The sequence below is a fragment of the Microtus oregoni genome, unplaced genomic scaffold (assembly GCF_018167655.1).
Source record: "Microtus oregoni isolate MIOR12 unplaced genomic scaffold, Mior012 000005F_ref0000423, whole genome shotgun sequence".
Lineage (NCBI taxonomy): Eukaryota > Metazoa > Chordata > Mammalia > Rodentia > Cricetidae > Microtus > Microtus oregoni.
Window position 1 is genome coordinate 7,435,266 of NW_024543064.1, and position 26,671 is coordinate 7,461,936.

The following is a 26,671-nucleotide window of genomic DNA, read 5'->3' on the forward strand; positions in this document are numbered from 1 at the left end:
TAAATCAGTCATGCAAAAAGAGAAGTTGGGTGCATTATGCCGTCCACAGCAGAAGTTAGGGCATGTCTTCCAAGGCAGAGCCTTGCCTCATAGCCTGCTCCTTCTGAAATCTCTCTGCCATATTTTTGCTCCTTTTCCAAAGAGAGGAATCTTTACTTCTAAAGCCACATGTCTACTTGATTAAGTGTTTCTCAGAAGTAAGACAATGTCCAGGTCCTCTCCAGGCCCTATCCTGCACTGTCTTTGGCCCTCTCTTTTCTCAGTAATGTCAAGGTTGGGAAGGACTGTGGTCTTCAAGGCCACCTTTCCTCAGCACAGGCTTGTGTATTTGGGTACTGACTTTGTGTGGACCTTTCCCACTCTGGCCTTCAGCCCCTTCTTCCAGTTTGTTTGTTTATATACTTATTTGTCTATTTATCTGTTTGGGGTGTGTGTGTGTGTGTGTGTGTGTGTGTGTAGCAAATATGTGTGACTATGTGGGTATGGAGGTCAGAGGACAACCTTGGAGATTCTTTACTTCTTTCACTTTTCCATGAATTCTGGATCTTGAACTGAGGGAGCAAGTTTGCATGGCAGAGCACTTGCTCACCGAGCCACCTTGCTGGCTCTGTCCTGCTGTATCTGTTGCTTTCTCATAGAGACGGGCATTAGATTGTGCTTTCATTTATAGACAAGGTGTCAGGAGCACCCTTTTCTTATTTCTCTCTTTTCTTATTTTTTCTTTTTCTTTTTTTTCCTTTTTTTTTGGATTTTTCGAGACAGGGTTTCTCCATAGCTTTTGGTTCCTGTCCTGGAACTAGCTCTTGTAGACCAGGCTGGTCTCGAACTCACAGAGATCCGCCTACCTCTGCCTCCCAAGTGCTGGGATTAAAGGCGTGCACCACCACCGCCCGACTTCTTTTCTTATTTTTTTTTTAAGACACTATCTCTTGTAACCCAGACTGGCCTTTAACTCACTGTATAGTAGAGGATCTTTTTCAGTTTCAGCTTCTTTCTGATGCTCCTGTTCCACTTTTGAATGTTGAAATTAGAGGCAGTCATCAGTCTTCTAGTCTACAGGGTACTGGGGGCCAGACAGCGGGCCTTGTGTATGCTGAGTGACATCCTGACCACGGGTACACTTCTTTTTGTTTTCTATTTTGCTTAAAAAGTATTACTGTATTTGATTACTTGAGCATATCATGTTGAGACATATTTGTATGTGATAGAAAATAATACTGGTTTTGGTAAATTAGTAGTTCTTCTGTATTCTACTTTTATTTATTTCCTTGCTTTGAAGGGTTAGTTGGGTTCATGAACACAAATTAGTAGAATATTAGTGTTGGAACCTGGTTTTTGGTGTGTGTGGTCTATCTTGTGTTTATTTAGAAGTTCCTGCTGTGGAGTTCTATTTATAGCACAGCATTGAGGAAGAGATGATGTATCTCTTGGCTGTTTCTACAAACAAAAGAGGATTCTTTTGATTTAACAATCATTTGCAGCAGAATTACTGTCAATGTTGTAATTGTTTTCTTTATATTAGGAAAAATATGGGTAGTGTTAGAATAGTTATTCTGAAGACATTTTGGTATTTATCCATATACATATTATTTATTTGTGTGTGTGTGGAGGTCAAAGGACAACTTAGGGAGGTGATTCCTTCTTTGTACCTTGTGGGCTCCAAGGATTAAGCTTGGGTCAGGCTTCATGGCACTTTTACTGAGCATGTAGCCAGCCTTTCTCATCCATTTCTTAGCAGATCAGAATTAGCTTGCTTAGTTTACTCTCTCAGGGCTCCTTAGTCTGGCTGTGATGATCATCTTCACTGCTCTATTGCAGGCCTGGCCTTTGGACAAAGTGTCAGAGTACAGGTTTTTACCTTGTGCAGTGGTCTCATGAATTTGGAGGAATTCTGAGATTGTGTTTCATATCCATTGCACCTTCCTTAATGAAGTGTTCAGGAAATAGAATTTGTTACCTTTCTCTTTGGTCATGATAGACAGACAGATAACCCCCCACCCCCCGACATAGGGTTTTTCTGTGTAGCCCTGGCTATTCTGGAACTCTTTCTGTAGACCAGGCTAGCCTCAAACTCACAGAGATCCACCTGCCTCTGCCTCCCGAGTGCTGGGATTAAAGGCATGCACCGTCAATGCCTGACTGTAGATAATACCTTTAAGAATAAAAATAGAACTCTCCTGTTTGCTCCATTTTCCGTGAGAATAACATAGTTTGCACAGTGATCGTCCCTCATGTTGTGAAACCACTGTAGTTCAGGTAAAGTGGTGTCACTTAATAGTCTGTTGACTCTCTTCCCCCATTCCTTGGCACATGATTCATCCAGGCTTGATGGCGTAGACCTATAATACCAACCTATAATGTCAACCCTTAGGAAAGGTTGAGGCAAGAGATCTGGATTTTCAGGTCAGGTTGGGCTACTTAATGAGTGTGAGGCCAGTCATAGCTTCATAATGAGAACCTGTTATAAAACAAAGCAGTGTGATTCCAGAGCTAGTGGGATAGCTCAGGTAGACCAGGTGCTTAGTCTCTATGAAGCCAAACTCAGTCCCCCACCCACACCTCGTGATTTCAGGAGTTTGATTGACAGTGGTGTTTTGTGCCTATGATCTGTGCTTCACTTACGTCATCGTTTGTCTCGACACTCGAGCCGTAGTCTTCCTCTATTAAATGGAGATGTTAAGCTTGTTGTAGTTCACTGATACAGCCACCACTTACCACGTGTTAGGCACAGGCTTCAGTTTCCAGAATCCGTAAATAGGGGAAACAAAGGTGTTGCTAATGTCTTTCCAACCTTCTCTTCTGGGGCTCTTTGCAGGGATCAGATAGAATGATGGATACTTGTAGGATGAAATTTGAAAAATTAATTTTTGTGGTTAATCTTAGTGCCAAAGTTATTTTCAGTCAGAGTTTAAGTTTAATTTTTAATTAATTATTTTTTAATGTCATGTGCATTGATGTTTTACCTGCATTTATGTCTGTGTGAGGGTGTTAGATCCCCTAGAACTGAAGTTACAGACAGTTGTGAGCGGGGAATTGAACACAAGTCCTCTGGAAGAGTATTCAGTGCTCTTAACTGCCGAGCCAGCTTTTCAGCCCAAGTTTAATGTTTTGTTTTATTTTATGTTTTTGCATTCATTTTATTTTGTTTTGTATTTTATTGTGTGTATGTGTGTGCATGCCATGGCACATGTATGGAGGTCAGAGGACAGCCTGTGAGAGTCATTTCTCTTCCTACTTTGTGGATTCCGGGGATTGAATTTGTCCGGCTCAGCAGCAAGCATCTTTACTGGTTGAGACATCTTGCTGGTCAACAATATAAGTTTAAAGTCAGAAATAATAGTGCATAAGTTGGATAGGGCTTTTTCTGTTGTGTACTTAGAACTGTTTTTCATTCATCCATTTATTCAAACTTATTCTATCCTGTGTGTGTGTGTGTGTGGGGGTGGTATGTGTGTGCTTTGCGGTAGCGCCTATGTGGAGAACAACCATGGGATGCTAGTTTTGTTCCTCCTGCCATCCACGGGTTCTGGAGATCCAGCTCAACTCATCAGGCTTGTGCAGGAAGTGCCCATACCTGCTGAGCCCAAGAACTGCATTAAAAATATTAAATTACATTTATTTATTTGTTTATTCATTTACTTAGTTTGTGTGTTTAGTGTGTGTGTATGTGGGAACAGTGTTTGTGCCATGGAGCACGTGTGGAGATCAGAGTCTCTCCTTCCGTGGGGATTCTGGGGACCAAATGTGGGCCATCAGATTTGGTGGCAAGTGCCAAGGCCTCTCATTGGCCAAGAACCGATTTTATTATGTATAGGCTTCTTCAGCTACTTGAATTATTTCCATAGCAAAACAACTCAGCATCAGAGGCAGGCGGATCTCTGTGAGTTCGAGGCCAGCCTGGTCTATAAGAGCTAGTTCCAGGACAGGAACCAAAAGCTACGGAGAAACCCTGTCTCGAAAATAAAAAAACAAACAAACAAAACAAAACAAAACAAAAAAAAACAACAAAAAACAACTCAGCAGGAGACAGCTGGGGGCGGGGGAGACGGCTCAGCAGTTCAGAGCACTTGCTGTTCTTGCAGAGGACCAGGTTCACACTGGGGTGGGTAACTCAGAACTCTGGATCCAGGGGAACCCCATACTGTCTTCTGACTTCCATTGGCTGGAGCAACTGTGAAGAGCCAAGTGCAGTCGGCCATAGTGCACACCTTCAATCCCAGCACTCGGGAGGCAGAGGCAGGCGGATCTCTGTGAGTTTGAGACCAGCCTGGTCTACAGAGCTAGTTCCAGGACAGGCTCCAAAGCCACAGAGAAACCCTGTCTCGAAAAAACAAACAAACAAACAAACAAACAAACAAACAAAAAAGACGTGTGCCACTGTGCCCTCCCAACAATAAGATCTGCTAGGAAATCTGGTCTTTGCTTTCTGCTTTCCGTTTTAGAGTTCAGTTTTAAAAATCCATGTCCGTAGCATGGACATTGTGATTGCTTTTGGTAGCCTGGTGAGGTGTGAGACAGAGAGGGAGCTAGCTAGTGAGCTGGAGAGCTGATCTGCTTCCTGTCAGGCAAGGTAGGCATCCACAACTTCAGTGTTTGCTGTCGAGGATTGTGCAGCGTAGTAGACTAAATGCTCTTCACAGTGTTTTGTTAGTGTTGTGGGGATGTGGGCATAAATAGGAAATTGGGTTTTGTCATTCAGCAAGCAGAGGGCACAAAGCTTTAGTTTTTAAGTCTTTTTTGGGTATAGTGTAAGTAATTGAAGTAGTACGGCGCCTGTTAGAAAGCCCTGGCGCGGGGCGTCTTTATAAGGGAGAGAGGAGAGGGGAAAGGCTGGAAATTTCTTAGAAGCCTTTGTTTTGGAAGGACAGAGAACACATTGAGGACATGAGTTAACTGCTTATATTGTTTCGCCAGACATGTTCTGGCCAGAAACCAGAGAACCCCTTTCACTGTGAAAAACTTGAGGCAAAATATGTACAGGGAAAACCAAAAACCTTTAATATATATATATATTTTTTTTTTTTTTTTTTTTTTTGGTTTTTCGAGACAGGGTTTCTCTGTGGCTTTGGAGTCTGTCCTGGAACTAGCTCTGTAGACCAGGCTGGTCTCGAACTCACAGAGATCCGCCTGCCTCTGCCTCCCGAGTGCTGGGATTAAAGGCGTGCACCACCATAGCCCGGTATTTTTTATATATTTTTAATTGTGGAGAAAATGTGATTTCTAATTCAAAACAATAATCACCTAAGTTGTCTTATTTAGGCACTTACAAAGTTTATTCATTCAGTCCTCAGAATAATCTAATTGGTTTCCTTAACTTTTTTTATTTAAAAGTTTTTTTTTTGTTTATTTTGTTTCATTTTACATACCAACCACAGTTCCCCCTCCTTCCCTCCTGATCTTTCTCATTGCTTTGAAGTCATTGAGGCTAGGAGACTTTGTCTTGCTTACCTGGGCTCTCCTTTATCTTGTAATTAGACCTTGGCTGTCTGGCCTGTCCCCCAGTCTTTGTAAGAGTCACCTGTGCTGTATAGCTCAACATAGTTACTGTTGTACTATTTCATTCAATAACACTTTTGTCCAATCTGGATATAACTTTAGATTAAGTTTGGCTTTTTGGGGGGACGTGTTTGAGGCAGGATTTCTCTGTATAGCCCTTGCTGTTCTGAAAATTGGCCTTGAACTCACTGAGATTCACCTGCCTCTGAGTGTTGGGATTAAAGGTGTGTGCCACCACTGCCCAGTGTTTTTCTTTATTAAGTGAAATCATAAAATAGAAGGGCACAACTTCAAATCTTTGGGCTACTCAGATCAAATAAGATTGGGGCTTTCCAGAGAGTCCCCCCTCTTTTTTTCATTGAGATTGCCTTACTGTGTGGCCCTCAATGGCCTGGAACTTGCTTTGTAAACGAGGTTAGTTTTAAACTCATGGTTGTCCTCCCAGATATGCCTCGTTAGTGCTGAATTACAGGTCTGTGCCAACAGATGAAGCTTCACCTGTTTGTTTTCAATATCTCTTGAGTGTGTACGTATGTGCCTGAGCAAGTAGGCATTTTCGCGTGTCTTGGTGCATGTGTAGAGGTGAAAGCACAGTTTTGTAGAGGCGGGTCTCCTGCCTTCCAGTTTGCTGAGGCATCTCTCGTGATTCTGCTTCTGTTTTGTGTCAGTGAGGTGCCTGATAGGGTGCTGGGATCTGAACTCTAGGCCTCTTAACTGAGCAGCAAGCTCTTAGCTGCAGAGCCATCTGTGCAGCTGCTGACTCTGGGAGTTAAAGTCAGGTTTATGTGGCTAGTACTTTTACCCCCGAGCTACCTTTCTGGCCCCAACCTCATCTCCTTGTAAAATTGTTCAAAATTTGCTTAGGAAGATCAGAATTGTTCGTTGAGAAGCTCTTCATTTCTGGTGTGGGAATGTGGGGCCTCACTGTGTAGCTCAGGCAGGCCTCACCTTGCTATTTTTCCTGCCTTGATCTTCTGAGTGATTGCATTACAGGCATATGCTATCATATTCAGCCTTGAGAATTTTAGAAAACACTATAAAACAAGCATGTTCTAAATTCTATTTTATTATTCTATGTGTATAAATATTTGCCTGCATGGACGTCTCTGTACCACCTGTGTTCCTCGTACCTGTGGAGGTTAGGAGAGGTCACATCCCCGGGAACTGGAATTACAGGTGGTTGTAAGCTGCCTTGTGGGTACTAGCAGCTGAACTCAGGACCTCGGGGAAAAACAGTCACTGCTCTTAACCCTGGCGCTGTCTCCAGCTGTATCGCACCGTATGTCTGCATCTGTGTGTTAGAACTGTACTAATTGTCTCTCCAGCTGTATTGCACCGTATGTCTGTATCTATGTGTTAGAACTCTACTGACATGGAAGAGTTGTAGTTTTCCTTTCATTTTTCCTCTTTCTCGCTTTCCTTCCTTTCTCCCTCTTTCCCTCCCTCCCTCCCTTCTTTTCTTCTTTCTTTTCCAAGACAGGGTCTCTTTATATAGCCCTGGCTGTTCTGGAACTCACCATGTAGACCCAGCTGACCTCGAACTCATAGAGATCTGCTTGCCTGTGTCTTTGAAATGCTGGGATTAAAGATATGTGCCACCACCCCCAGCTTCTTTTCTTACTGTATATTTTTTTGTTCTTTGGGATCGATTATATGGTGAGCATGTATAATATACCTACACTAGTTTTTATCATGTTAGAGTATGTAGTTATTTTAAACAATTAAAACACTTTGTGATTATATGTATTTTGTTCAAATGTACTTTATGCTTTCTGCCATTTTACTATATTTCCAGAAGACTCTACTAGGGTATGGCTTTAGGTTTTGATTTCATGGTTTTGTAATATAAGTGGTGTACATATTTTTATTTTTGTGCCTTTTTTTCCTTAATTTTTGACATAGGATATTTTTTGGCAGAAGAAGGCTACTCTGGTATCACTGGACTTTTTTATTTTGTGTTTTTGCGGCAGGGTCTTACTGTGCAGCCTTAGATGTCCTCAAACTCATGATCCTTCTGCTTCAACATCCTGAGTGCTAGAATTACAGACATGAACCACTGCACCTAGTCCATCACTAGGAGTTTTAACCAACCCAAGCATGCTTCTTCAGAAGAGCCCAAGCATGCTTTTGAGAAGAGCGAATATAAAGTTACAGTGCTCCCACACTGATGTGTTAATTATAGTTGCAGCAGAGTCTTAGTAGTTTGTCGACAACAGTGTAATTACTACATTAGTAACTTTGAGATATTAGATAAACAAATTTATTCTAGAGAATAAAAAGGGTTTTAAATACAAATCTTGTTTTAAGTGCCTTGTTTTCTGGGGTTCAGTAATGAAAACATTTCTGCGTCTTTGTGCTGTGGTAACTAAATTGGAAAGCAGGCAAGGAGAAGAGGAGGGAAGGAGTAAAATTGAGTGTTTAACAGCTTTGGAGGTTGTTTTTAACATTATTTAGTTTATTGTGTGGCTGTGCACAAGCTGTCGTGTATTTGTGGAGGTCAGGGAATAACTTGTGAGTCAGTTCTCTCCTTCCACCGTGTGGATCCCAGGGACCAAAACCAGGTCGTCAGGCCTGATTGGCCAGCACTTTCCCCTCTGAGCCGTCTTGCCAGTTCTCTAAGGTTTAGCTTTTTAAAAACTATTGATTATTTGTGTGTATTTGTGTGCACCTGTGTGAGTTTATTTATACTAAAGAATTCAGTAGTTGTCAGGACCCTTAGAACTGGAGTATAGGTGGCTGTGCACTGCCGTGGGGGTGCTGAATGAGGGTGCTGCACCCGAGTCCTCTGCGAGAGTGGTAAATGCTAACTGCTGGGCTATCTCCCTGCCCCTCTGAAGTTAATCTTAACTTGAAGTGACTGTAAGAAAGAGAACACATTTGTTCTGGTTCATTATTAAACTAAGGCCTTTGAAACATTTCACAGTCGTTGTTTTAAAGATAGTCGTCTCTACTATAGGTAGCAGACACCATCTTGCTCTTCTCTGTCCCTTTTAAGGTAACCAGTGTTGACTGTGGCATGAGGAATTAAGAGTTTGAACCCAAAGGCAAATGGTGTGAAGATTTCCTGGAGAGGATAAATGAGGGTTCTAGCTTCCCTTTGGTTTGGGAAAAGGAAACATTCAGGACTTCGGCGCTGCACCTGCTTTTCAGTTTGATAAAGGAGGACTGAAATAGTATCTTTCAGGAGGGGAGTAGAAGGAGCACAGCTTTTCAGTCAGCCTGAGCTATGAGGTCCTTCCCCTACCATTCCATCAAGTGTGTGTGTATCTCTGTGTGTATTTATATGCATGTGTACATGGTGTTATTTTTTCTCTCTCGTCTTTGGTACTTCCTGACTGCACATTCCCCTCTCCCATTCCTCACACCCCATCTCCCCTCTCCTCCAGATCCTCCTCAGATTCCCTTCAGAAAAAAGCAGGCTTCACAAGGAATATCTATGAGCATGGCTTAACAAGATACAGTAAGACTAGACACAAACCCTCATATCAGGCCTGGGTGAGGCAATTCAGTAAGAGGAAAAGGGTCACACGAGCATCTGAAAGAGCAGAGACTCCCACTCCCACTGTTAGGGGACCACCTCAGAAACACCAAGCTAACAAACATATTATGTATTCAGAGGCTCTAGTGCACACTCATACAGGCTCTGTGATTGCCACTTCAGTCTGTGAGCCCTTACGAACCCACTTACTTGATGTCTGTGGACCGTGTTCCTCTGGTAATCTCAACCACTCTGGTTCCTACATTCTGCCCCTCTTCCATGGTGTTCCCCAATGTCCTAGGGGAGGGACCCAACGGAGATCTCCAGTTTGGGCTCTCTTTCTCCATGTAGTATTTGGCTGTGGGTCGATTGGGCTAGGCACTGATCTATGACCATGGATGTAGCAGGTCTCACACCCAGACAAGGCCCTGGTTGCAGCCCCTGTCCAGACAATACCATGACCCCAGTTGACAGCCCTAGCTACTCAAATTGGCCTGACACTGGCAGCGGCACAGTCCTTGGACACCAGCATGATTATAGGTGTGTCCCAAACGCCGGGCATCCACATGGATCTTGGTAGCAGCATGAGCAAGGAACACCAACACAGACCCAGATATGGTCCTCGGCAGCAGCCCAGGCAGGGTTGTCACCATGGTTCCAGGTGGCCATGCAGGTCACCCAGATTAGCAAGGCCACCATGGCAGCATGACCCTTGGACACCTACATGACCCCATCACAGGCCTCTGCATGGACCCTAGTTACGACAGAAGCCACAGACATCAACACAGGCTTCTGCGTTGTTCTAGGGCCCTGAATCAAGACTTGGCCCTTGGTCACAGCCCAGGCCAGATATATTTTATTTTTTTAATATTTTATTTATATATATGTTATCTTAGATATATAAAATATTTCCTAATTAAAAATATCATCAGGAATCATAGGCTGGATAGCACAAATAGCCCTATGATAGAAAAAAATCAGTAAAATGATTCCTAACGAGCTGGACAGTGATGGCACAGGCCTTTAATCCCAGAATTTGGGAGGCAGAGGCAGGCAAATCTCTGAGTTCGAGGCCAGTGTAGTCTACAGAGTTAGTTCCAGGACAACTAGGGCTGGTACACAGAGAAATCCTGTCTCAGGAGGGGGGATTCCTAACGATATCTTTATATATTATCAGACACCTTTTCTGTACTCATACACACACAAAAAAAATTGAAAAACAATATAAAAAAAATATGGCTGGTGAGGTGGCTCTGGTTACGAGCACTTCATAGGATCTGGGTTAATAGTGTCCACGGGGTGGTTTACACCGTCTGTAACCCCAACTGCAATAGACCCAACATTCATCTTCTGCACTCTTCAGGCCAGGCATGTAAGTGATGCATAGACACAGTGCGGGTAAACTCCCATAGAAGAACCCCCACCCACCCACCCAAAGAAAAGAAAACAACAAATAATTCTGCAATCACAGATACAGAACTTAAGTAGAAATTAGGGGATGGAGAGATGACCCAGTTGTTAAGAGCACTGGCTGCTCTTCCAGAGGACTGTCTGATTTCCAGCACCCATTTGATGGCTACCAACCATCTATAACTCCAGTTCCAGAAAATCTGATGCCCTTTTCTGGCCTTGCATGAAATGAATAGACATACATGCAAACAAAATACCCTACACATAAAATACGATGTTTTCTAAAGGTAGCAGAAATTACCATCCTTCTGAGGTTCCTGATAATGCTTTCCTCCTGAACAATATAAGTAATAATGTTTTTTCATTTGATAACTAAATATTTCAAATATGGGTAGATTTCAAGAGCTAAATCCAGGATAAGCTCTAAAGCTACAGAGAAGCTCTGTCTCGAAAAGAAAAATCAAATATGGGTAGATTTAATATTATTTATGAAAACTATTATACAATTATATACTGTCTGTGTGTTGCTTGGGATTGAGCTTGGTTTATGTGCTAGGAAGGCACTGAGCTAGAACCCAAGCCTTATAAAGAGCTTTTGAAAAATTGTATATTTTTGTTCATTGTTTTGTTTTGTTTGTTGATTTTGTTTGTTTGGTTTTGGTTTTTTTGAGACAGGGTTTTTCTGTGTAACTGCCCTGACTCTGCTGGAACTTGTTCTGTAGCCCAGGCTGACCTCTAACTCATAGAGCTCCTTCTGTCTCTGCCTTCTTCCCGAGTGCTGGAATTAAAGGCTACTGCCTGGCCTATTTATGTTGATATAAGTGATTCTTTAAAAAACAAACAAACAGGAGGGGGCTGGGAATGTAGCATATGGTAGCCTACTTGCTTAGTTTGTGCAAATCTCTGGCTTCAATCCCAGAAAACGAACAAACAAGAAACCCAGATTGGTTGTATAACTATCAGAGGCTTCAAAGATCTGAGAGAAAAACTTGCTGAGAAAGAAGAAAAGGATTTCATGTAAACTTACTACACTCTGATGTAGATTTTCTTTGTTTTTCTCTGTAGGGAAATGATAAATCAAGGGACAGGGTCTGAGAATTTGTATTTCTCATGTTCTTGACAGACTGACATGTGGATGAAGTGTTGGGAACAGTCATTTTTCTAGATGAGCTTATTTAACCATGCTTCAGAGTGGTGAAGACTGACCTCAGGGACATGCCCAGCACCTTGTGGTTCTTACTAGTTTTTAGCTCTGTCTCATACAACAGGACTCTAAAATTTGTGTTCTTGGTAGAGTTTGTTGTCTAATTTGTACTGTTAAAACCAGGAAACTTTGCCAGTTGGTGATAGTGCATGCCTTTAATCCTAGCATTAGGATTGGGAGGCAGAGGCAGGTGGAGCTCTGTGAGTTTGAGGCCAGCCTGGTCTACAAAATGGGTTCCAGAACAGCCAGAGCAAAACAGTGAAACCCTGTCTTGAAAAACTAAAAAAAGCAAGGAATAAAAGAGAGTTTTAAACAATGCCTGTGGCTTAATTTTAGGGGGTAACTACATGCATATAGCTACATGCAAATATATAAAATGCCTTCTTCTGTTTCACTTTGGTGATCATTGTGTGTAGAGAGTAAGCATTTACGTGATGATGTCTTGGCTAATTGTGGCAGCTCTGCGGATTCAAATTCTGAATCTGCTCTGTGACCTGAGGAATATTGAGCTTTTCTTTGATGACTTCTTTATAAAATGGGGATGAGAAAGCATTTACCTCACTGGGTGATTGGGAAGATAAAAAAGATTTCTAAATGCAAAAGACTTAACGGGTTGGAGGAACGACGTGGCGAATTCTGGCTGGTTGTACTCTTGTCAGACTTGGATTAAATCACCGTGTATTTGTAGAGATGTTCTTTCTAGAACCATGTTCTCTTGACACATGATTATGTGTAATGTGAGACTTATTAATTCTCTGTCAGCGTTTGAGGTTGCCACATAAGTATGTGGCTGTACCCAGAGGAATCCGGCCGGAGGGAGAACTTAGCATCGTAGCAACGGTTGCTGTTTGTGTGCTGCACACCAGCTGCTGAGGACAGGTTTACTTTTCAGTCCTGTTGTCCTGGACGGTTTGGGATGTAGCCTTGCCTCAGCGAAATGATTTGCTTGAGCTATCCAGTCTTAGAGATTTCATGACTACATGTTTGGGACAGTCTGTCTCATGTGAAATATGAGATAAAGCTTTGTATATATAAAAAAGAAGGATTAAACTTCAGCATTCAGTCAGTTGGTGCAGTGTGGTATGGTGGTATTAGTCACATGAGAAAGCATTTTCAGTACGTGTGATGAGACTTGTGATTTATTAGTACACTGTGGTTCTGCAAAAACATCCATGCACATATATACGTGTAGTAGATTGCATATTGTCTACTGTGAATTTCAGAAAACACAAACTGCAATGAATACCTCATTACCAAATGATTTTTTATTTTTTTTATTTTTAGTTTTTTAGTTTTTCAAGGCAAGGTTTCTCTGTAGCTCTGTAGACTAGGCTGGCCTCGAACTCACAGAGATCTGCTTGCCTCTGCCTCCCAAGTGCTGGGATTAAAGATGTGCTCCATCATCTCCCGGCTCCAAATACTTTTTCGAAGTAGATAGCAAGCATTTCCAAAAGAGTTTGTTTCATATTAGGTTGGATTAATATAATAATATCTTTCTAATTTTTATTTCTAATGTGTTGAAGTATTTCAAACCTTATGAGGTGCTTTGAGATAGAAACAGCCCATTTCCAAGTTTTATCTGCTAACTTACCTTTGAAAGGACACTCAGTCCTAGATTTACTGAGAACCTGTTATATTCTGAGTACTGGTAACATCCAGTTGAGTGTGTGGTCTGATCTGAGTGTGTTTGTGTGTTCTAGTATAAGTATAAATTGTCTCTTAAATGATATTTTTATTTTTTGATTGTCCTCTTAAGACTCAATAGTATAAATATGCTGTTTGGGATGGTTTGAGCATATAGTATAATATATTGAGCTAATGAACTTACAATTGAAGGACTTAATACAATTTAATATTTTTATTCTCTAGGTATTATTAACCCAAAGAACCCAAAGGAAGCACCAAAGTCCTTCAGCTTCGACTACTCTTACTGGTCTCATACCTCGGTGAGTCCCCTGCCTCCCTCTGCCTTTCTTGTCTTACTTTCATCCTAGGTTGTTTGAAGATCCAATTCAGATTTTCTGAGTGTGGCCAAGGATGAGTTCTGTGTGTGTGTTTGAGGAAGATGTGTTACTAGTTTTTTGTTGTTTTGAGATAGAATCTCATTGCTCACATTGGCATTGAACTTACTGTATACTCTAGGCTAGCTTGAAACTTGGGCCAGTATTCCTGATTTACCCTTTCAAGAGCTAGAATTACAGGCATAGGCTATAACACGTGGCTAATAAAATCCTAGTTTATAAGTTCATTTTAAAAAATTATTTGTTTGTTCATTCATTTTGTGTGTGTGTGTGCGCGCACGCGTGTGCTTGTGTGAGTGCGTGCAGGGGATGCATGTGTGTACATATGAAGACTGGAGGTTGATATCTGGTGTTCTTCATCACTTTCCACCATATTGAGACAGGGTTTCTCTGTACCAGTAGCTCACTGACTGGCTGAACTGTCTGGTCCGTGAGCCCTATGATCCGTTAAAGATGCATGCTGCCATAGGCAGCTTTGATGTGGGTCCTGGGACTCTAAACTTTGGCTTTCTTGTTTGCACAGAAGCCCACAGTTTACCCACTGAGCCATATCCCTGGCTTCTTAATTTATTTTCATTTTTAAAGACAGTTTTTTTGTCCTGGTGTGGTGGGTGATTTAGTCCCAACAATCAAGAGACAGAGGCAGATGGATTTCTGTGAATTCCAGGACAGCCTGGTTGATATATAAAATTCCAGGCCAGCCAGAACTGTATAGTGAAACTCTATTTAAAAAAAAAAAAAAAAAAAAAAAAAAAAAAACCCAAATAAGACAGAGTCTGACTTGGGCCTCACTATGTGTACCTGAAGCTGACCTTGAACTCCTGATCCTCCTGACTCTTCCTCCTCAGTGATGAAATTACAACTCTGTGTTATTACATCCAGCCATAAGTTCAGTTTTGATGCAGTGAATACTACCTGAGGAATAAAATATTTACTTTAATCAAGTATTTTGGTTCCTCCTGACTCCTTTAGTGTAGGACCAAATCTTGGTGACTTTAAAGACTGGCTTTCATTTCTGTGCACTTGTGTCTGAGGCATTGTAAGTTGTCCTGTTTTGTGAGGAAAGACGTTCCACACTGTCTGCAAAGCCTAATCAAGGAGAGGGTTGAGGGAGGAATTGAAAATGTTCTTCACTAAAATTGTATTTTTCTTTGAAGTAGCCACACTGTCTACAGTAAGTTCAAAGAAGTAGTTTTGTATGTGAACCTGACCTATGGTCTGTTATTCTTGTTTTTTACTTAAGAAAATCTTGGAGCTCCAACTTCTGTAGTGCCTTTCTATGTGAATATGTGTGTGTGTGTGTGTAAATGAAAAAAAATGTGTAGAAGGCTCTTTAAAAATGTATAGTTTAAATGACTACTTTGACTCCAAACATTTTTTATGTAGAAGTTGTCAAATTAATATAGGAAAGACTATTAGTAAATGACTGTAATTTTTCTTCTTAATCTTTACAGCCTGAAGATCCCTGCTTTGCATCGCAGAATCGTGTGTACAATGACATTGGGAAGGAAATGCTCTTACATGCCTTTGAAGGATATAATGTCTGTATTTTTGCCTATGGGCAGACTGGTGCTGGGAAATCCTACACAATGATGGGGAAGCAAGAAGAAAGCCAAGCTGGCATCATTCCACAGGTAAAGCAATTGAATGTCAACATCTGTGCCCATCAATACTTTCAGTCGCAGATTGCTTTTTATTTACCAGAAAATGTATTCAGAGACTGTGATATGTAAGGCACAAGGGAGACCGCTTGTCTGTTCCCTCAGAAGTACTTCCTATGAGAGGAAAAGATTGGCATTTTTTTTTTTTTTGATTTTTCGAGACAGGGTTTCTCTGTGGTTTTGGAGCCTGTCCTGGAACTAGCTCTTGTAGACCAGGCTGGTCTCGAATTCACAGAGATCCACCTGCCTCTGCCTCCCAAGTGCTGGAATTAAAGGCATGTGCCACCACTGCCTGGCTGATTGGCATATTTTTAAGATGGAAGAGTTAGCATTTTCTAGAAACATTGCTGTTTCTGAACTGCCCCATTATTCTATCTTTTAGTGTTATCAGCTACTTATGCTGGCACCCTCAGGAAATGTTGTTGTGATTTTATTCAAAAGTTCCTATATAGCCGGGTGGCGGTGGCACACACTTTCAGTTGCAGCACGCAGGAGGCAGAGGCAGGAAAACCTCTGAGTTAGAGGCCAGCCTGATCTACAGAACAAGTTCTAGGACAGCTAGGGCTACACAGAGAAACCCTGTTCCAAAAAATCAAAATAATAAAACAAAAAAAATTTCCTATATAGCTCACCTCTAAAGAGTGTATGGCGCACGCCTTTAATCCCAGCACTCGGGAGGCAGAGGCAGGCGGATCTCTGTGAGTTCGAGACCAGCCTGGTCTACGAGAGCTAGTTCCAGGACAGGCTCTAAAACCACAGAGAAACCCTGTCTCGAAAAACCAAAAAAAAAAAAAAAGAAAAAAAAAAGAGTATTTTTATTTTCCTTTTTTGTGGTTCTAAGGAATACCCTAGGGCCCAGTGTTTAAGGAAGTACTCTGCTGCAAATTACATTCTATCCCTTTGTTTTTTAAATTTGTGTGTTTTAATTTAATTTAATTTTATTTTTTTTAATATTTATTTATTTATTATATATACAGTATTCTATCTGTGTGTATGCCTGCAGGCCAGAAGAGGGCACCAGACCTCATTACAGATGGTTGTGAGCCACCATGTGGTTGCTGGGAATTGAACTCAGGACCTTTGGAAGAGCAGGCAATGCTCTTAACCACTGAGCCATCTCTCCAGCCCCATTTTTTTTTTAAAGTTTTATTTATTATGTATACAGTGTTCTGCCTGCATGTATCCCTGAAGGGAAAGGGCACCAAATCTCATTACAGATGGTTATGAGCCACCATGTGGTTGCTGGGAATTGAACTCAGGACCTCTAGGAAAGCAACCAGTGCTCTTAACCTCTGAGCCATCTCCCCAGCCCGTGTTTTAATTTTTTAATTAGTTTTTTAATTTTTAAAAATTTAATGTGCTATGATGCCCAGTTCATGGGGTTCCAGGGATCCAGCCCAGGGCTTTGAGCAAGCTAGGCAAGCACTCTGCCAGCTGAGCTGCAGCCCTGTACCCTCTTTAGATTGTAAGCTTTGTTTATGATAAATAATGTTGCCATCAGGTCTTTGGTTTTTGCTTGCTTATTTGCTTTTTGACTCCGTTTCACTACATAGCCCTGGCTGTCCTAGAACTCAGTATGTAGACGGGGCTGGCCTGGAACTCACAGAGATTCTTCCTGTTTCTGCCTCCAGAGTACTTGCATTGAAGGTATGCACCATCACATGCAGGCCATTGCAGTTAAGTCCTTGATTATAAATTTTTACTCATTTTTAGTTAGTTTTATTGCTGTAGTGCTGTATACCAGTCACCTGATTATAGGATGAAGAATCAAATTTGAATAAAAGGAGGTTTCTTCCTAAGGAAACAATATCAATGTTCTGTTGTTGAAGAAGAATAACAATTAGGAGCATATCAGAGTATAAATTTTTTTTTGCTTTTGTTTTTCGAGACAGGGTTTCCCTGTAGCTTTTGAGTCTGTCCTAGAACTCGCTCTTGTAGACCAGGCTGGCCTGGAACTCACAGAGTTCCATCTGCCTCTGCCTCTCAAGTGCTGGGGTTAAAGGTGTGTGCCACCACTGCCCGGATAGAGTATAAAAATTTTTTTTAAATATTTATTATTTATTAATTATGTATACAATATTCTGTCTGTGTGTATGACCGCAGGCCAGAAGAGAGCACCAGATCTCACTACAGATGGTTGTGAGCCACCATGTGGTTGCTGGGAATTGAACTCAGGACCTTTGGAAGAGCAGGCAATGCTCTTAACCTCTGAGCCATCTCTCCAGCCCGAGTATAAAATTTTTATTTAAAATATTAATTGTGTTTGAGATTTATGACATGCACATTTGGAGAGATAAAAAGGGAGACTATCATCTTATTGCTGTGAATAATGAGGTGCTTCTCTGGCTGGGCTGTTGACGGTCCCTTTCATTCTGCTCTCCTAGCTGTGCGAAGAGCTCTTTGAGAAGATCAATGACAACTGTAACGAAGAGATGTCTTACTCTGTAGAGGTGAGTAGAGCGTGATGGAGACCGGGAGCTTTTAGATTCCTGTCCCTCCATTCCCTTACATTCTTTGTTGAGAAAGGGTCTCTTACAGCAGTCCTAGTCTCTCTCTGTAGACCAGGCCGGCCTTGAACTCACAGAGATCTGCCTGCCTCTGCCTCCTGAGTGCTGGGATTATAGGTATTTGCTACCATGTTCAGCCTCCCTCTATTATCTTTTAAAAATGTTCATTTAATGCCTGGTGGTGTGGGAGGTAGAGGCAGGTGGATCTCTTAGTTCAGGGCCAACCTGGTCCAAAGATCAAGATCTAATCTAGGACAGTTAAGGCTACATAGAGAAACCAAGTTTTGAAAAACAAACAAACAAAACAATCCATTTAATTAATTATTTAATGTATTTGTGCACAAATGTACAATCAAGTGTCATGATGCAGGAATGGAAGTTGCTAGAATTGATTCTATCCTTCCACTATGTGGAATCCCAAGTATTGAATTTAGGTCATCTCACTGGGCTGGGCCCCATTGCTTTTTTCTCTTCTCTTCTCTTCTCTTCTCTTCTCTCTTCCTCCCTTCCCCCCCTCCTTCTTCTTCCTCTCTCTCTCTCTCTCTCTCTCTTTCTTTATTTCTTTCTTTCTCTAGTCTGGAAATCAGAGATGGCCTGGCTCTGTCTCAATAGTACAGGGATTATAGGTGGGTTCCCCACCTTGGCTGTGCTGTCATCCCCATTGTGTTAGAAGGCTCTTGGTTGTGACTTTGTTACTGCTCACTTAAAGTATTCCCTTAATTTTATGGGTTTAGACTGTTTCTGACTTTGGGTTATGATGAATAATGTTGCAATAAGAAATAGTTCAGAGTTCTGGGCTGTCATTTTTGGGTGTTGTTATGTATCTGGTTGTTAAGCGATACACTTGACTGGCAAATGGCCTTTTTGAAAGAAAGGCTATAGCAGTTTTCATTCTTCCAGGAGAAACTGGCAACCATAAAGTGTTTTTATTTTTAACTCTTTCCAATTTGGGGCTGGAGAGATGGCTCAGTGGTTAAGAATGAGAACTGCTCTTGTAGAGGCTTTGAGTTCTGTTCCCAGGACCCAACCAGGCAACTCACATCCACCTGCAGCTCTACCCCTGGGGTATCTGATGCCCTTTCCTGGACTCTGCAGGTCTCTGCCCTCACATTTTTACAAACAGGTTTTTTTTTTTTTTTTTTTTTTTTTTTTGTGGTTTTTCGAGACAGGGTTTCTCTGTGGCTTTGGAGCCTGTCCTGGAACTAGCTCTCTAGACCAGGCTGGTCTCGAACTCACAGAGATCCGCCCACCTCTGCCTCCCGAGTGCTGGGATTAAAGGCGTGCGCCACCATCGCCCGGCAAACACGTTTATAAACTTCATTTAAAAGATAAATTTTTTTTGCCATTTTGATAGCATATAACTTTTTCTTAAATTTGAATTTCTTTGATTATTAATGTGTGTGATCATCTCGTAAATTATATTCACACTTTAATATTTGGGAGGCACAGCAGCTCTGCTCGCTACTGTAACACGAACACAGACTTTATTTACATTGAGAATCAGTTTTTCTTTTTACTTGATGTAAACTCTCTTTAATATTGCTAATATGTGGTTTTCAAATTGTTGTTGTACACACAACAGAAAATCACACCCTTTGTGTATTGGGCTTCATAATAATGGAAATGCTCTTGTCACACAAACCTGCTGTTCTGGGAAGTAAAGCTACCTTTGAAGAAAATGCTAGTGATTCCCCTTCTCCCTTAAACAGGGTTCTTCTGTGTAGCCCTGGTAGTCCTGAACTCACTCTGTAGACCAGGCTGGCCTTGAACTCAGAGATCCACCTGCCTCTGCTGGGATTAAAGGCACCACCCAGCTTTTTTTATTCATTTTTTTCATGTGTGGTGTGATTTTTGACAGTATTTACATGGTTTCTACTTATTTTATGCAATTGCTTTGGACTTTTTTCTTTGTTAATTAGGGGTTGCACATATCTCTGAATTTCTGAAGAGCTCTTTTCAACTTTCTCTATAACTAGCTTGTCTTGGCCTAGAACAGTTCTGTAAATCAGGTGCAGAACTTTGAGCTTATAGGTAATAAGAGAAGATACCATTTTGTGTTAGTTTCCAGAAATCGTTCGGGGTGCATCTTTAAATACTAGTGGGCACTATGGTTCCTTGCCACATTTCCTGATTTTTTTTCCTACTTCTTCACCTGTTTGCCCCAGCCACACTGACTCTTTTTTTCCTCAGTTTCTATAATGGAGCAGTACTTGAGGCCTTAATGTATAATCTTCCTATTGTCTGACATCTTCTTCCTTTATGTATCTTTTTGTTAATTGTTTGAGAATTCCTTGATTGAATAATGTGTTTTGATGAGCTCCTCCTCCCATTGTTTCCCTTCCAGCCTTCCCCTCCCCCACTACTGTAGCCTTCTAATTTCATGTGCTTGGTGTTTGTTTTGTTTTTCCTTTATTTTAAGCTCACTGAGTTCACTTAGTGTTGCCAGTATGTTTCTGGGTGTAAGGCCTTCTCTCAGGATGAATATCTTTTATCCCATAAATTTTCAAAAATTTATTTTTTGCAGTACTCAAGCTTGAACACAGGGCCTCACATTAACGTTTACTGTGAGCTACATGCCCAATCTTATAAGTTTTTTTTTTTTGAGACAAAATTTCATTTATTCCTGGCCAGACTACGTAGCCCAAGATGACTTTGAACTTTTGAAAATCCTTTGTCCACTTCAGTGCTGGGATTATAGATATATGCCACACTTTCTGGTTCACTGATGCCACGAGTTGAACTTAGGACTTTATATACTAGACAGATATTCTCCTTTTGTAGCTTTGTTACCAGAAATATTTAACATTCTATTGTCTGAGCCTTCCTAATTCTTCAATAAGCCATTGTCATTGACAATCTCTCACTCCTATTGGATGCATTGTCCGTAGTTAATAACACTGTGGTCAGTTTAAAGAATTAGTGACTGGGCTATGGAGAGAGCTCAACTTAAGGTGCCTGCTGTCAAGGAGCCAAGATTGATGTAAACAGGGAATCCCAGCTCCGAACTGTAAGCGGAGATGCACTTTAATTTCCTGGTTGCCCAGACCCAAATGATCATGCAGAAACTGTATTAATCACAACACTGTTTGGCCAATGACTTAGGTGTATTCCTAGCTAGCTCTTACATTTTAGATTAACCTGTTTCTATTATTTTATATTTTACCATAAGGCTCGCGGTTTACTGGTAAAGTTCTGGCGTCTTTTTCCTTCAGCAGCTGCATGGTGTCTCCCTAACTCTGTCTTCTTTCTCCCTGCATTCAGTTTAGTTTTCCCACCTAGCTCTATTCTGCCCTGTGATAGGCAAAAGCAGCTTCTTTATTAACAAATGGTAATAAAACATATTCACAGCATACAGAGGGAAATTCCATATCACCAAGTAGGCAGGGATAGTCAGTTCTCTGGTGCTCTCTTGCCAGCAAGCTTCATGCCAGTGAGAGACTCTGTCTCACACCTCACACACACACACACACACACACACACACACACACTTATAGTTTCTGAGGAATTTTCTAGCCTTCACTGCATGTACACGTGTGTCCACATGAACACACACCACATCCACCACCAACACACCAAAAACAATAACAACAACAACAAAAGAATTAGTCATTGGTCTCTTGTTTTCTCTGTCTGAATAGTTTTGTTTTTTTTTTGTTTTGTTTTGTTTTGTTTTGTTTTGGTTTGGTTTGGTTTGGTTTGGTTTGGTTGTACTAACTCTGGCTGTCTTGGAACTCACTTTGTAGACCAGGCAGGCCTTGAACTCAGAATGGCGATGCCAAGCATCTTGAAGACACTGCTTGACAAAGCTCATACCTGCTTGCCTGGCATACCTGTTTGCCCTCTCTTCCTTCTTGAGGAAAGACTATTTCTGACCCCTGTAACCTGATGTCCACAATACTGATAGTAGAGTACAGGGTCCAGGACTATAGTGTTCTGACCTATGGTTGTATAGTTTTTTACGAATGTTTTTCTTTTTGAAAAGAGACAGGATCTCCTTTTTTTAGTCTAAGCTGACCACGAATGCATGATCCTTCTGTTTCAGGTCTGAAACACTATACTTAGCTTTGAAAAAGTGTCTAATGTGTATATATCTTTTCCAAATTCTTTAATTTACTTTAATAAAATGTTCCTAGGTGAGCTACATGGAAATCTACTGTGAGAGAGTGCGAGATTTGCTGAATCCCAAAAACAAGGGCAATTTGCGTGTGCGTGAACACCCGCTTCTTGGACCCTATGTGGAGGATCTGTCCAAGCTGGCGGTCACTTCTTATACTGACATTGCTGACCTCATGGATGCTGGGAACAAAGCCAGGTATGGTAGGATATAGACTAATGACTGAGTCCTTTGGTATTATTCTGAGGCCCTTTTTTCCATTGTAAGGATTGAAACCATGTTTGTAACTATTAAGTTGTTTTTAATTGCAGAGTCCTTTGAGTCTTGGCTATGCTGGAGTGGTATAGGCTTCAACACATTAAGTAGATGTCTTTTCATTAAAATGGTGCATTGTTGAAGCAGGTCAGAACTTTAGTTAACTCTTGGTATTGATTTAAGTCATGGTAAAATGTTAGCTGTAATGTCTAGATGAGGCTGTGGTAGTAATTGATTCTGGAATAAATGAGCACGAAATGAGGAATAAAAATTAAACGCTCTAGCGATTACAAAAGGGATAGCTGGAGTTTGAAGAGTGATTCTGATGGCTGCCTTTGGAGTTGTGGGGTAACTTGATGGGCTCCCAAATAAGACTGCACTTAGAGCAATTGTGTCAGTGACAGTCCTTTAGTCTGAATTCCAGACTGTTGTCCATGATTGTCATGTGTGGTTGTATAGAGCCCGCTACCCATTTCAATTCTCATGGGTTTATTTAGGACAGTGGCAGCTACCAACATGAATGAGACCAGTAGCCGTTCCCACGCTGTGTTTACCATTGTTTTCACCCAGAAGAAGCACGATACCGAGACTAACCTGTCCACTGAGAAGGTAGGAGAGCTTCTGATCTCTTGTCATGAGGAGATTTTGTGGAGATAAGTGTGAGAAATCCCTTTTATACTACTATGCTCTGCTAGTTTTAGACGGGATAAGTGTTCTTTGACTTTGTGGAGGTGGTTTTTAATTTCCACTCAGCATTTACTCCGCACCAGTTTTCAGTGTGGGTATTTAATGGAACTGAAAGCTAGAAAACACGGCTAAAATATAAATTAAAACTGGGTCTAATAGTTTACTTATTTCATGCAAGATAGTTAAGTAGTTCTTTTGGGGAAAAATACTTTTTCTTCTTGACTGGACGACAGTAACCATTGATAAAGTTATTGCAGGGATGTCTGCAGGTGGTCAGGCATGCATAGTGTGCTCCTTCTTGGGAAATAACTTTGTAACAACTCTAATATTGTTCAAACACCTTTGCTTGTTTGTTTCTGTTACTGAGAATTGAACTCAGAGCCTACATGGTAGGCAGACCCTCTACTACGAGCTGTTGCCAGCCCCGTTTTCCTTTGTTGTTGTCTGTTTTTCTGGTCCTGAGGATCAAAACCCATCAAGCATACTAGGCAAGCTTTCTCCAGCAACTGTTGATTGTTAATTTCTCATTTTGTTAGTGGTTAAATATTGTAGAGCTTGAAATAAAATTGCTTGCTTGTGAGTTATGGCTTTGCTACTTTTTAGTTACATAATCTCAAGCAAACTACCTTAACCTCCTTGTGCCTCTATATTCTCCCTCTGTAACAACTTCAGAGAGTTGTTTAAATGGTTATGGGTCAGTGTAGGTTAACCTCATATAATAATGCCTGGCTCCAAGTAACCACTCAACATTTGTTAATTTGTAGTTGTAACTAATTAAAATATATTTATGATATGACAATTTTTTTTTGATTTTTCGAGACAGGGTTTCTCCGTAGCTTTTGGTTCCTGTCCTGGAACTAGCTCTTGTAGTCCAGGCTGGCCTCGAACTCACAGAGATCCACCTGCCTCTGCCTCCCGAGTGCTGGGTTTAAAGGCGTGTGCCACCACCGCCTGGCTAATATGACAAACTTTTAAGTGGCATTCAGCGGTATTCTTTTTGTTTGGAGTGGGGTGAGTGGGGTGTTAGGAATTGAACACACTCATATTAGATAAGTGCTTTCCCCTGTGCTGTATCCCTAGTGTGACACACCTGAATCGAAATTTATTCTACTGATCCTTAGACAGGATGCTCTGCCCTTTGCCCTGTAAAGGGAATGCTATCTGCTAGTGTTGTCACTAAGAGCTAGAATCATTTTATGTTTAGTGACTATTTTTTTGTTTCTGCTAATTAGACTCAGGGTTTTTTTGCGTTTTAGACAGGTGTTCTGCCATTAGCTGTACCTCAGCTCAGCAACTTTTAAGTCATCTCTTCTTTTGTTCAAACTAAAAAATTTTGAAAAATTTTATTGAGATATTATTAAGGTGTTATATTGAGGTCTTATAAAGCATCATCCAATGCTTTATGTCACTATAGATTAGTTTATATTTAGTGATACAGTATATACTACATTTTTGCCAACTTTCTTTTGTTTATGATGATTTTGAGGTTCATTTGTGTTATGTTGATAGTTTGTTCCTTTTCCTTGATGACAGATATTTCATTATTTCATTCACCTGACCCTGGGAACATTTGTGCACGTGTGTGTGTGTAGATTTGTTGTTTCTTGTTTTTCTGATCGTTCTTTGGTTCTTTAGTTTGACCTAGACCTCACTCAGCTCCATGAGCCTCCCAAGTATTGGAATTGCAGGTTGTACACACCGTGCACAGCAGGTTATACACACCATGCACAGCTTGTTGTACAAACCATGCACAGCCGGTTGTGCACACCATGCACAGATGGTTGTACACACTGCGCGCAGCTGGTTGTACACAATACGCACAGCTGGTTGTACACACCATGCATGGCAGGTTATACACACCATGCACAGCTGGCAATTTGAATCTTACTTTGTTTTTATTTGTACTGGTGAATGCTTAAGAGTAGAATTAAGTCTTGTGTCAGATGTGTGTATAGTTTCTGGTTTGGGTTTATTTTGTTTTGTTTTTTGAGGAGGGGTCTCTTTATTATCCTGACTGTCCTGGAACTCACCATGTAGACCAGGCTTGTCTTGAACTCACAGAGATCCACCTACCTCTGCCTCCTAAGTGTTGGGATTAAAGTCATACTTAACTTCTTAAATAACAGCTAAACAGTTTTCAAAATAATTATTGCCACTAGATGTATATAGGAGCTCCAGTTGTGGCTGGGCAGTGGAGGCACACACCTTTAATCCCAGCACTGGGAGGCAGAGGCAGGTGAATCTCTGTAAATTTGAGGCCAACCTAGTCTAAAAAGTGAGCTCCAAAAAGCTACAAAGAAGTCTTGTCTTGGAGAAAAAAAGAGAGAGAATGAGAGAGAGAACTAGAGAGACAGAGCTCCAGTTGTTCGATCCTTCATGTTTCATAAGGCAATTTAATAGGTTTCATGTGTGTGTCTGTGGGTGCGCATGTATGCACACGTGCATGCATATGGATGTCAATGAGTGTTGAGGCATGACCTCAGTATGTATCTCTGGCTGGCCTGGAACTTGCTATGGAGACCAGTTTGGCCTGGAATTCACAGAAATTCATCTCTCCCTGCTTCCTGGGTGCATGGACTCCTGTCTTTGTTGTCAGGTCTTGAATTTATTATCACTATATAGAGCAGACTGTCTTCGAGCTCATGTGGATGATCCTCCTGCCTTTGCTCTGCCTCCTGAGTATTGGGATCACAACCATGAACTACACACCTAACTATCTTGCTTATTTTATAATTTCCATATTACTCTTCTTTACTTAGGTCAGTAAAATCAGCTTGGTGGATCTAGCAGGAAGCGAACGAGCTGATTCAACTGGTGCCAAAGGAACGCGATTAAAGGTATTTATTTTAGCAAAAGATCTAGTCAATCAATGTTTTGTAACAAGGGCCTACAAACTGTAGCTATAGGCCAAATCTAGTTTCTCCCTGGTTTTACAAATTAGTTTCTATTGAGAGATAGCTATGATTTTTAATTTATATTTTGTTTATAGTGTTATTTATTATTTTGATACAGGCTGGCTTAGAACTTAATACGTAGCTAGGATGGGCTTGATCTCTCTGTCCCTGAGTGTTAAGACTAGCGGTGTGTGCCACTGTGTCTCTTTTATGTGGTGCTTTGTGTGTCCTAGCCAAGCACACTACCATTGTGCTTTACCCCAGTCCTCTGTGACTGCTTTTATTCTGCACTGGCAGAATTGCATCAGAGATGTTGTGACCTACAAAACCCAATGTTTAAATCTATTTTTTAATGAAAAAAAACTATCAATTATTGATCTATAATTTCAATGAAATGGTAAGTTAGATAACAAAATAGAGAAGAGTTTTTGATTAAGAGTGAGAGTTGTATTATATTTTGAGAAATGGGCAAAATTTGGGCAGATGGAAGACATAGTAAAATGGGAATCAGATGTATAAGATAGTGATGTAAGAACATGTGTGAGCTGAGACAGAGCTGTTGTTTCACAAGGACAGGACTTCCGTGTTGGTGAGCTGTGGGAGGAAGGCTTGCTTCTGTGAGGTTTCACAGCACATGCAGAAAGGATGGGGAGGTGGGTGTGTGCACTAAGCATATTACCAAGTGAGCAGAGGAAAGACCAAAGGCTACACATAGGTGTCTTTAGGACTTCTGTCTTAAGGAAGCAGATATGTGGGGCTAAGGAGGTGTCCCTGGGTAAAGTGCTTGCTGCCACTCCAGGACCTGCACTCAGATCCCAGCACCCACAGGGACTGGGGTGGGGGTGGGGAGCAGGGAGAAGCAGATGTGCTCAGCTTGGAGCAGTATGAGTGGTGTGCGCAGTAGAAATTCGTTGCTTTGATTCTTTCATGTTTGTGTTTATTTT

The 26,671-nt window shown here is 41.2% G+C and overlaps 1 protein-coding gene across 13 annotated transcripts in view; it reads left to right on the plus strand.

Annotated features, from left to right (window-relative positions):
• Positions 1-26,671, plus strand: part of LOC121447943 (kinesin-like protein KIF1B) — a 155,370-nt gene that overhangs the window by 23,167 nt on the left and 105,532 nt on the right. For all 13 annotated transcript variants that reach the window (XM_041651296.1, XM_041651284.1, XM_041651283.1 and 10 more), the window contains 6 exons: positions 13,458-13,534; positions 15,064-15,243; positions 17,655-17,720; positions 21,911-22,089; positions 22,644-22,755; positions 25,593-25,670. In XM_041651296.1, the coding sequence (XP_041507230.1) occupies positions 13,458-13,534; positions 15,064-15,243; positions 17,655-17,720; positions 21,911-22,089; positions 22,644-22,755; positions 25,593-25,670 (692 nt within the window). The remainder of the gene's footprint in view (positions 1-13,457; positions 13,535-15,063; positions 15,244-17,654; positions 17,721-21,910; positions 22,090-22,643; positions 22,756-25,592; positions 25,671-26,671) is intronic.